The sequence below is a fragment of the Emys orbicularis genome, chromosome 7 (genome assembly GCF_028017835.1).
Source record: "Emys orbicularis isolate rEmyOrb1 chromosome 7, rEmyOrb1.hap1, whole genome shotgun sequence".
NCBI lineage: Eukaryota > Metazoa > Chordata > Testudines > Emydidae > Emys > Emys orbicularis.
Genome location: NC_088689.1, coordinates 25,742,501 through 25,755,000, shown reverse-complemented (window position 1 = coordinate 25,755,000; position 12,500 = coordinate 25,742,501). Strand labels below are relative to the sequence as shown.

At 37.5% G+C, this 12,500-nt stretch overlaps 1 protein-coding gene across 11 annotated transcripts in view; it reads left to right on the top strand.

The window, feature by feature from the left end:
• Positions 1 to 12,500, top strand: part of EBF3 (EBF transcription factor 3) — a 131,368-nt gene that overhangs the window by 95,428 nt on the left and 23,440 nt on the right. For 9 of the 11 annotated variants that reach the window (XM_065408697.1, XM_065408702.1, XM_065408696.1 and 6 more), the window contains 2 exons: positions 241 to 371; positions 890 to 1,016. In XM_065408697.1, the coding sequence (XP_065264769.1) occupies positions 241 to 371; positions 890 to 1,016 (258 nt within the window). Of the gene's footprint in view, positions 1 to 237; positions 372 to 889; positions 1,017 to 12,500 lie in introns of all 11 variants that reach the window. The other 2 variants (XM_065408695.1, XM_065408692.1) reach the window with 1 other exon arrangement.

Below are 12,500 nucleotides of genomic sequence, written 5' to 3'. Positions count from 1 at the left end.
TATCAAGCCATTTTTTTCTTGCTCACTAGTATTCTGCTGCTTGGCCTTTGCTTTATAAAACATTTAATAGTTTGCTTTAAATACATCAACATACTGATATATGATTGCCCTTTGTATGCCTCCTAGAGAAATCATGCACTTTCTTCCTACTGTGCTTTGCTTGGTTTGCCATTGGCAAAGAGCGCTAATGTCAGAAAAGAAGGGATACTTAGGTCTTGATTTTCTATCTTGTACAAGCAGCTACTCCGTGCATAAAGGCCATCAGTCCTAGTGAAGGCTGGACTACTGGTGGGGCCACAGTCATCATAATTGGAGACAACTTCTTTGATGGCTTGCAAGTTGTATTTGGAACTATGTTGGTCTGGAGTGAGGTAAGCTATCTAAATTGGTGGGCTTTGAACTGTAACATTTTTTCATGAATGATTTTAACAAGCTGTCAATAGTCTATTGACATGAGGTATCATGAGATTTTATTTCAAAGTGCCTTTTTAACCATGAATTCTTATGTGGCAATAGACTGACTATAGAGAAATATACTTGAGGCACATCATGGCCCTCTAGTGGAAGACATGCTATAGGAGGTCTCACAATACAATTAAACAATTAGTGTTAAAAATTACTAGAAGCGGACTTAAGGAGACATATGGAGGCAATTTTCATATGAATGATGCCCTGTGGCCTTTCCTGCAAACTAAAACCAAGGCTCATTTGCAGATATTTCCCTTAAAAAACACTATAGAACCCTGAACTTGTATGTGACAGCAAAAAGGTAGAGTTTGGGGATGATGGTCCAATTTAAACTCATTTTAGTAATTATATCCAACTGGCAAGCATGAGTCTTATCACTACCATCATGATTTAAACTATGTTTACTGTATGATTTTTATAGCTGATAACACCCCATGCCATCAGAGTTCAAACCCCACCACGGCACATTCCTGGAGTTGTTGAAGTAACTCTCTCCTACAAATCCAAGCAGTTCTGTAAAGGTGCTCCTGGACGATTTGTCTACACTGGTAAGTGTAAAGTTCAGAGTAATATCTCCCCTCTCTTACAGATACAGATTAGATTAGAATATAACAGTGGTACATTCACAATATTGGGTCTGTCAGCATTTACAGAGTGGTTGACTAATAGTGGACAAAGCTCAGAATAACTCAGAAGCTCAGATCAGGGAAGCACCCAAAAGCTCCAATGCCTATCTGAACTGCTTCAGTCTGGAAAATTGGTCTTGATATCTTGAGATCAAGCTCTCTGTCACAAGATGCCTGATACTTCCAGATTCCAGTTTTATATATAGATATCAACAGCATTTCCCACTCTGTTCCAGCCAGAAACAGGAAGTGAAGAAGTACTCAGCAGCGAACAATACTTTTTTAGAAAAGTTCTCCAAACTTTTTTGAACCTCAGTAATGGTTCAGTTAAAGTTTAGGGCAATGGTTCAGGTATTTCTTATTATATCCAAACCACTTCATCCATCCCTATTAATAACTTGGCTGTAAAAATTCTCTCAGAGATGAAACTTGGCACAAAAAGTTTGCAGCCTGGAAGTCATTTGTTTAAACCAAATTTCTCTTAAACATGTTTGATTTTAAGTTTCAAGAGCACAAGGAAAAAATTGAAGTTTTGTGGTTACAAATGTTTCTGAACTCAAAAGAATTCATCTTTTAAATGAAACATTTCTGGCTTTTTGTCTAAAATATGGACTAAGTTCTTTTGGCATTTAAAAAAATGAATCCAACTAAGATATTGAGATGAAAAAAGCTGATATTCACATGAATGGTAATCACATTCATAATTTTTTTAAGTTAATGATTTGACGTAGTAGGTCCATAATACACACATGCTTACTATTGCAAATATTCATGTGTGTATTATGAATTGTTCTGTTGTGTCACACACGTCTTTAAAAATAAACATCAAAGCGTTCTTAAATGTTTATTTGATAAATTGATAGAATGTAGTGACTCTGGGAGAGATTTTAGGCCCAGATCCTCCAATGTATTTAGGCACCTAAGTCCCATAGATATGGGCTGAAGTGGGACTTAATTGATGACTAAGGGCGTTAAGGGAGTGCCTAAAAAACCTTTGAGGATCTGGGCCTTAAAGCCTACTCAGTAAATAATGTGCTTTTCATAAAAACACTTTAGATTGGTATTTTCCCCATAGGCTGTAACTGTTTCTGTCTAATTGTTTTGCTCTTGCTGGAAAAAATGTGTATTTGGGGTACTTTTGAAAACTATGAGCAGATTATTGAGACTTTTAAAAACAATTATTGTTTTAGGAATCCAAGCCTGTTCACACTGAAGTCAATAGGAGTTTTGCCATTAGCTTCAGTGGGATCAGGATTGAGCCTTTAGTATGAATATTGTGCTCATGAAAGGTGCTGGATTGATAGCCGTGGAGACTGAAGTCCTCCATCTATCCACAAAACAGGCACAACCTGGGCAGGAGCAGTGTAAGTTTTCCCTCCAGTGTACCTCAGCTCTGATCTGGAAGGACCCACCTCCACGGGTGAGAGGATATTTAAGTCTCCCTGTCTGTTCAGTTCTTGGCTTTTCTGCTGAGACTGTCAAGAAGGGTGCCAAATGCGGTGGTGGTGGTTTTGGTGATATTGACCTCTCTACAATGCGAACGTTGCCTAAGACCACCATCTTATTTCATATGGTATGCTAAGCAGATGGTAACTACAAAGTTGGCTGGGGTTGAATGGGCTACCTATAGGCAACTGGCTAATCCAATCATGATTATAGAGTCTTTAAAAATACTATGATACACACAAATGAAATCAGTCCACATAAAGCTACAATAAAACATCATGGAAGTATATGATTCAATTATGTTAGCTGCAGGGAATTAATACTGGAATTCTAGCTTCATACTTTAAAAAGAACAGGAGTACTTAGGTGCCACAAGTACTCCTGTTCTTTTTACGGATACAGACTAACACGGCTGCTACTCTGAAATCTGTCTTCATACTTTAACTAACTGTTGTGACCAGGTATTTGTACAATGGTCTCCAAACAGTGACTAGTTATTTTGCTCTGTAAGCAACAGTATTCAGCAAAGTAAAGTGAATTAACTACAAATGTTAGACTAAACTCCAGTTTCTTCAGCTATTGTAAATTGATGTAGTTTCATTGTCTGCAACAGAGCTATGTTGATTTACACCAGATGAGCATCTGTCCCTAAATATTCAGTCTTACTTTTGACTTTCCTTATATTAATAGCTTTAAGAAATTCCATAAATTGTTATTTTAATGTAAATTTCCATAGGTTAAATTAAAAGTGCAAAAATAAATGAAGTTTTAGAAAGGAGCCATTTACTTTTCCTACCCTGGAGTTCTCTTTCACCAGGATTCATAGGGACATTTTAAATAAAGATGTTTAAATGAATCATCAAAGTTTCCATAACTGCTGTTGCTCCAATTAATTTACTGCGAAAATAAAATAAAATAAAAACTTTAACAGAAATATACATTTCAAACACTTTGTAAGGGATACAGAAGCCTATATGTCAACAAAAAGTAAAAAGAAAGGTAGGGTCAGAGCCTGTCTGACCTGGAAACTTCTGTCTGATTTGCATTGCCCCTAAATTGATGGGGACAATGAGATAATGATTGGAAATTACACTCACCACTGAAAACTGAGCCAAGCCTCACTGTATTTCACAATATGAAAATTATGTGGCCCTATAGTAAGGAGGGGCTGAATCCCCAGGGCATCTGTTTCCCATCAGTGTCCCACCATGCTTGCAGTCTGGCTTGGCACTCTAACATTTAACCTTCTCAGCATGAGGTGGACCATAGGGCAACGAGGCTGCAGAATAATGAAACAAGAGTGTAGTGTGGAGTACAAAGCCTTTGTAAAGTATAGAAGTTGAGACATTAAATGATCTGTGTACAGTGATATGAAAGTACCAGATTTTTCAAAAACAGGCCCTATTAGTCACACATAGTAAGGATACTGTGCTGTTTCTCAGCAGGCTAAGGGAAGGCCTATCCCCATCTATCCATGCCTTTTTGCCCACTGCTTTCAAGTATTATAAAGATACAATTACCTTGGGAGATTGTGGCAGTTCAGTTGATTAGCACGGTGAATTAAAAGAATGAGTCACAAATGACATGTCCAGCTCTTCTCTACTAGTCCTTTGTATTCCCAGTATACCTCACCCCTGTTGTAAGGAGGTCAAAAATTAGAGAGAGATAACAATTTTCAAGCAGCTAGCACTTAGGAGCAGAATTAACAATCATTCTGTATGTAATTGCCAGTTAATAGTAAATTGCCTTCCAGACTGTAAAATGCAATATAAACTGGTGGGCACCTAAAATTAAATTAATGAGATATTTGCTGCATTTAAAAGTGAATAGTGCAAATTAATAACTGAATGCAATACTTGTTTTAATATTTGCCTAATAGTGTATCATTTGCTTGTTTAATAGTAATTAAAATAGTCCTTACCTGAAAAATTCTCTGCATAGTTAAATTGAGCAATTCTGTGCAGGTTAGAGTAATCATTTTACTGGTAGAAGTCTTCTAGGTTCTTAAATTAAATATCAGAGATTATTTTTTAATTAGAATATGAGCATTGCAATGTTATTTGATTAAGGCAAATTGTGATTTGTATGCTTCTAAATGAAATTATGTTACAGTGGAAACTACTTTTATGCATACGTTTTAAAGGTGTGAGGAATTATTTTATGTGTTCACTTTAAGAAACCACTAGCGTGTTTGCACTGTATTTATGCAAGTGTACTACTGTTTTCTTAAAGTGCACATTTTGCATAAAGGTTTCCTACTAAACAAAAGAAATTCAAGGCAATTGATATTAGTATTTCTTCAAACAAAGGTCCTCAGCATACCATGAATATACTCATTTAGAACTTTTAATGCTGACCTTTTCCACCCAAATATTTTTGTAACCTTCCCTCATTTTGGTAACTTCTTTTGCTCAATTAGAGAAATTACCATAAATTACTTAGAATGAACATGTAGGTTTGCAGTATACTGATCAGAGTTGCTAAACAAGGTATTGGCATTCAAAAGTAAACATGTCCAAAATGGACACAGAAAAAGCTTGAATGTTGAATACATGGAACCATCCCCAGGTCTGCAATGCATTTACTAGATGTGAACATAAAAATTATTATTTCTGCATAAAGACTTGCATTCAATTTTAGGTTTATGAAATCATTACTCAACCAGTAATTGTTCACAATTTGTGTTCCTTCTGATAAAGTATTTATGGGGGGAAAAGTTAGATTCTTCTTCAACACTAGCACAATATCAAGGGGAAAAAACCTTCTTTAATGACTATATTGTCCTGGCTCTTTCATTTTGACTACTTTTCCTTCAGTATCTGAATCTCTGTTTTGGCTAGTTTGCCTCATTTAACCCCCACCCCACTTCACCCTCTGAAAAGATCTCATGTTTCTGAAGTATTTTAAAGATCTTTTGTGTGCATTCAAATGTGATTCTGTCAATGGCACTGTTACACTGTTTAGAGTCAATAGCTCCCTTCCATCACAGCCAACACAAACTAGCTGTCTCATAGGTCAGTGCTCTTTAAACAAATTACTTGTATCCACAGAGCAAATGATTGTTAATTGCCTCCCACAAATCATACTATTTTCACTATGCTAAACTAAATGCAAATGCCTTAGTTAAATTTAAACCATCTGATTATTTCTTGTACCTATTCAATTATGGTCTTACCCATGAAACCCAGTCATTGTAAAAAAATTAAAACAAAAATGTAGATAACCAGTACTGTTACATTAGTGGTAAGCCTTTAAAAATAAACTTATGGGTACATTTTAATTCTGACATTCTCAGCAACTTTAATCCATATATGCTGTACTTTCTTTTTTTATTTTAAGTGCTTTTGTCCTAAAGCAAGTTACACTCACTGTAAAAACAGTATTGGTTATTTATTGATCGACCTTGTGTAAGTATTGGTTGTCACCAGGCCCTAAAAATAAAATAAAAACAAATAAAACAAAAAGTAGGACAGATATCCTTGGCTTTCTCTCGAGATGGTTCTTTCTAATAAGTCAAAGTTTATTAGGAAATTTTCAAAAAACTATAGCAGCTAACACTTTAAAATAGCCTCATTGTGCTTTATAAAACTATATTTCCTTTAAAATATTGCAGTGAAAGTCAAAAGGGAAAATAAATTTTCTGTTTAGCACTGTATTTTGTCTGAGAAGGGATTTTTCAGTTTAAAGTATATTTTAATTAAGAAGTAAATGCTAAACATGCTAAAAACTGATTCAGTAAAACATCAAGTATTAGCATCCTGGAAATTGCATATTATACAATTGCTCATTTTAAAACAATAGTAACTCCAGGTTTAACAGGGTCATTGTTGTCCCCTTTCTTTTCTGTCTCAAAGGAGGCCAGAAGAATGAGACATACCATTTGTGCTATTGCACAAGTAGACTATTTGTCCTAATCAGTGACACCCATTTACTAGAATTGCTTAAAATGAACTATACCTCATATAGAAATCGCACATTTAGAGTGTTCCATTCATCATCTGAAAATTGAGGGCCAGTAAACTTTTCTGTTCCTCCAGCGGGATCATAGACATGCATCAAAATGTTAAAAAATGATTGGTGAGAGAGAACTGTCACCCATTTATCAAGGAAAAGGAACATTATTTGCTAATTTCCCAACCAAGGCAGTGACAGGGTGCTTCGTCTTTAGACCCATGGTGACCAACATGGCCTTTTTGTTATTAGTACAAGTCAAGCGCTTTTTGGCTGTTGCTAACAAGACACATTTGTCTATCATCAGAGAGTGCTTTATTTTTTTTCAAGTGGCTGCGACCAAAGTCTGCTCTCAGTATCATGATTGGCTGTACTTCTTCAGGTTGTGGTAACACTGAGTAACAGAAGAACAGATAAATCACAAAGTTTTCACGTCAAGGTGAAGGTATCGACTCTGCTGTACCAAAACTGACAAAATGTAGCGGTGAAGAGACAGTAATTCATCTTCAAAAGAGGACGAAAGGGTCATCTTGGTTTCACTTAATAATTGCTGAAATTTGAACATTTGAATAAGACCTTGTTTTCTCTGAGAAAGGAAAATACATTTTTCATCATTTCCCACCCTTTTTTCTGTATAGTATAAATATTATACATGATTGGAACATAACAGTTTACTGGGTATGAAATAGTTAAATGCTATTTTTATTTTCTTGAATTTCAAATTTTATTTTATTTTGTTTATTCCTTGATCCAGATTGCAACACTCAGGCTAAAACTTCCCAAAATTGTAAATTGAACAAGGAATGACTGAGGGTGGAAAAATCCAAAGTCTTTTATTTAAAATTTCCATCTAAATCCATGCTTACCTCTATGCTTTATCAAAGCAGGATATCAAACAGATAAACCCAGGTTTCATAGGAGAATATCCAATAAAACATCTATTTTTGGCTAATTGCTGCTACAAATGCCTATAGGTATACTCCCGTTAAACTTATTTTGGGCCTCATCCAAATCCCACTGAAGTCCAAATAAGTCTTTCCATTAACTTCAGAGGGCTTTGGATCAGGACCTAGACTGGTAAAATGGAAAAATCCCAGCACCCTAGGGTTGAATAGTAATCATGGGTTTATTGTGCTTATTATGCAGTGGCTTATTACAATGCCACTGCTGTAGTTACCAGCTTGTTAGACTTTTTATTTTAAACCCTTGTTTTTGGAAGGTTAATTTCTCTGTAAAATTGACATGTTTGTTTTTGGCAAGATGATTTCTATACATTTTGATTTTAAAACCCCCACTTTGACTGTGCTCAAACCATGTATACAAAGAATCAGCCCATCAAATAAATAATCGTAAATGTATTGAAGTCAATTTACAAAAAAAAGTTGTTTCAGATATGTTTTTCTGTGTCAAAAATTTCTTTGATTTTAAAAAATAATTTCTAAAGGCATTATTCCATATTATGACCATTTTTCTTTATTTTTAATACAGGTTTTAAAATGCCTTTAATGAGCATATGGAATAAATGCATTTTCACAAGCGTTTTTAGTAAACATAGTTATTGTGCATATGCTGAATAGAATTCAGTGTAGATGGTGCTAAACAGAAACTTCCATTGAAACATTGTCCTTGTGGTGTATTATATCAGTAGTCCACAGCCTGAAGTTTCTTAAAGGGTCACCGTCAAGGCTGATACCGCACTTAAACTGGAAGTTTTGTTCTTTACATTTCCCTTGATATAGCTATCAACCTTGAAAATGAAGAATGCAACATTTTTAAAATCCCAGCTGACGATCAGGGAGCAAAAGAACAATAACTCCATGATGCTTGGCTTGTTGGGACAATGGGCATGTGCACTGTCCCCTTCCCGTGTCTCCCTCTGGCTTCATTTTTGTGAGCTCACTTGTGGATGTAATTGACAAGAAACCTGAGCTTGAGCATTTCAGAGTCCATATTCTCATTTGTTTCAGTCTTCATCTCAAGAGTGGTGTGGGCGGACGGAGTGACACATATATCCATGTTTGCAATCTGTGCTTCCTGGGCATATTGTGGGGTTTTGGGGTTTTTTTTTTTTTGCTCCTAGTGCATCTTCTAGGATTTTAAGACACATAGGCCTAGCATTGGATAGTTATGTTTTCCTCTTTCAAGATCCCCAACATAGATATGGGAATCTGGGAAGTGGGAAGAGGACAGAGGCAAATTTTTGGCATGTTTGCTTGACAGTGTCCCTTTACATATGCATATGTAGAGTGGTCATCATAAAACTCTTCCCTTGCGTTACATATCTACATGAAGTTACTTCAGTATTCCTCATACTAACCTCATTTTTGTTACCTGGTCATCTAATGCAAAAATTGAAAGTTTTTAAAGACAACCTTAGTAGTGATGATAAAATAGGTCTTTACTCGGTCAAACTTTTACCTTCAATATGCCAAAGGTTTTTAAGAATAAGGGTCCTTTGTTGACTTATGAGACCATTTTGGCTCTTAAAATCATGGTAATATCTTATCAGTTATCCATAAATAATAGGGAAGTCTCACATGCTTGGAGTAAGATTGTTTTTCTTTAAACTACTATAAAAAGATCTTTTAAAGTAACATAAAGGGTCTGACTATGTCATTCTATTGTGTCTAAATATTACTGTGAATATGTTTCATAATATTATATGCTGAATTTGGGTGTTCACTATCTAGTGTAGGTACAGCAGAATAAGTCACAATAAGCATAATGTGTCAATTTTAACATATTTTGGTGTGTTTAAGTGAGACAATTAAAGTGAGTTAAAATAACCTTTTTGTGTGTGGGTTGAGTGAGCATACTTTTGCCAAACATATGACATCACAGAACTTAGAGATGGAAAAGATTTATCAGGTTATCTAGGCCACCTTCCTGCATTAAATGTTGCTTGTAAGTTACTAGTGTGCATTGGGGTCCACATGGAGAAGCATCACCTCAGGGACAGCACCCGGAAGCACCGTGTTTCTGAAAAGCACAGTACACAGCCCAGTACACAGGGACAGCTCACCTCATATGTTAGGGTGTCCATGACACTCAGTGCAGATGTGTGCAACTCTCCACAGCTGCTGATGCTGCTAGCTAACTAGGAGAAGTGGGGGCAGAGCCATAGCCCCACCTATTCTCTACTATTCTTCTCCACATGGCTAGTGGTAACAAAGTGTGACTACTTAGGGTGGCTTCAACAGCTGTAGTTGCGACATGCTCCTGCAAAGCGGGTACAAGAGGAGGAGAATCCTTATGTCCTCCCCAGAACATCCATTCAGGGGTTAGCCACAATCCAGTCCTTAGAAAGTAGTAGGAATATTTTTGTGTATCTCTAACACCCATGGGAGGAGTCAGCCCAAATAAGATCACAAATATAAAGACACACCAGCACAACTACTGTTTGCATTAGAAAAATATATCTTAATTAGCGAAACACCTTAGAGTATTGAATACTTAAAATGTAATGTTTTGCTGCTTTGATATAGTATTCGTGCTTCTGTATCATTAGTGAAATACTTTATCATATTAGCAAAATGCCAAATTATGTTACTAAAATATTCTGTCACATTAGTCAAATACACCATTGTATTTGCAAAAATGCCATGTTTTATTATAGTTACATACATATTTATTATAGTTACATACATATTAAAATACGGTTGTTCCCTGACATATGACCATTTATGATTTTGTATCATACTAGTTCTCTTTCTTAATTGTTCTCAGATTCAAGGTTGTGTTGTGGTTGCTGGGTTCCCCCTCCTGCGTATTTGTGTCTGATCAGCAAAACCCTCCAAGTGTAGAAATACCAGTAGTTTCAATTGGAATTCTACATGTTGAGGTCTTACAAGATCTGGCTCCATATTGGTGGAATTCAGATAATTTCCAATGATTTGTACATCCTATTGGAATCACTGTAAATCAGTGTCTTCTTCACCTATTTGCAAAGCAAAACATTCACTGTAAGGCTGAAAATGTTGTGCAATTGGATGTTGAAAAGCCAAATACTAAGTAGTGTATGTAGGTTTAGTTGATGTCAATTTCTATTCACTAGTTTGTACTGTATCTTTTAAATACATTCTTCTAGTGATATTTCTGTCTCCAAATATGTAAAAATAGCATACTAGGATTTGTAAGATATAAACCAGGGTGATATCCTGGCACTTGCACATATGGGTGAGATTCACTTTCCCTGCATGAAACCTAACTATTCAGTCTTTATGTGAATGGTGTGGGGGACCAAGAGGGTTGGGGACATGATATCCTCTTTTCAAATTGAGGCTAGAGCGCCAGACATCTCCCATCTGTTACTCCAACCTACAGGTTGCAATAAAAGCATATCCCTACACCATCTATATGGGATGTTAGGGCCCCTGGATCCATATAACTATAGATTCCAGAGACCCTCTGCTAACCAGTCTTCTGTTACTGACCTCTGTACCAGCCTCTGCAGCTCTGGTACGGAGAAGCATTCTGTGGTATGTAGGAGCTGCAGAGGCTCCACTATGCAATCACTCCAGTTTATCAACTGTGGCCCAAACCAAGGGATTAAATGGTGAAGCAGGTCTGGCTTAGGACTGCTGTAAACCTCGGCCAAATACGCTGGCTGTGCACGGTGTTCACAATGTTTGATGCCAGGCCTATGAGCTCAGGTATTATGGTGAATGTAGGATAGATTGAAGGATAGATTAAATAGTTGGGAGAGCTGCAGACCAGTGCCAGTACTGTAGCATAATAGGTGCAGTAGCCTCCTACCTGTCCATCTGGCTAATCGTCTCTTGATAAGCATTTATACCAGGCTCAGCATCATGGTGTTGGTGAGGCCTAGTAACTATAGGAGATGCCACCTTCTAAGGGTATTCGTTCCATGGATCAGGAGAGTTGCTAATTGAGCACCACTCCACATCCATAATGGCACTCAGCACTACTGTGTAACAAGGCCCTGGAGAGCTGTGGTTCGCAGTGTGCTTGCGGTGTTAGAGCTCCGGTTCGCAGTGTGCTTGCGGTGTTAGAGCTCCAACTAGGATCCATTGGCAACCCAGCATTTTTGTTGAGGCTGCCATCTTGTTTTACAGAATTTAGCTGTTGTGTTTGTAGAAAAGCCTTGAAAACATCAAATGAGTGTAAACTTATTTAGTGATGCCTGCCTTCATCTGCAGAGCCTCTGGAACAATAGCTCTCAGAGTTGTGAACTGCCCCATTTATCTCAGCTGAGTCCAGTGATGCCAATTTAAATGGCAACAATGTTAATTATTTCACTGCTATCAAAACAAGTTAATAAAAAAGGGGGAAGAACACAGATCTGCAAAACCTGCTATGAATGAAATCTCTTTGGAGTGCTTCAAGTGGCTGGTACGTGGGAGAATACCGCCACTTTTTCCCCCAGTCCGACCCTTGGTGCCAAAAAGGAGCGGACTGGGGGATGGGTAGAGAGTAGGAGGAGCAGAGCCTGGGGAGCCAGTCCCACAAAGCTTAGTGAGCTATTCAAACTTCCCAATCAGTCAGCCCATCACCAACCTCCACAACAGTGGGGTACAGGTCTGCTCTGATGGTGGCTAGGGTGCAGGTGGCTTCTTCTTTGGCTCTAATTGGCTGCTTCTCCCTCCTGACTGTCTAGAGCCAGACAAAGATTACTGCATCAGTTACATTCAGGTCACATTTTTCCAGCTTTTTCTTTTTTTTTAACCATGAAGGCAAGAAACACATTTTTGATGCACACTGAGATTCTGATGTCCTTGAATAACCTGGAGACCATCCAGGTTTGCAAGTGCCTTAATCTAGCCCGCCCAATGGTGCAGCCAAAAATCCTACTAAAAGAGTGTCACATCTAAGGAGCCCAGCAGAGCCTGTGTGATTGTACTTAGAACATCCGCAGTGAGTGGTAACCTCAAGCGGATGGAACTTGGCTTGTTGCTGAAGCTTAGCGTGCCACCTTTTACTCCCCCCCACCCCCATTAGAGCCCTGGTGCCGACTATCTTTGAGGACTCCCCACTTCCTTCTCTGTGCAA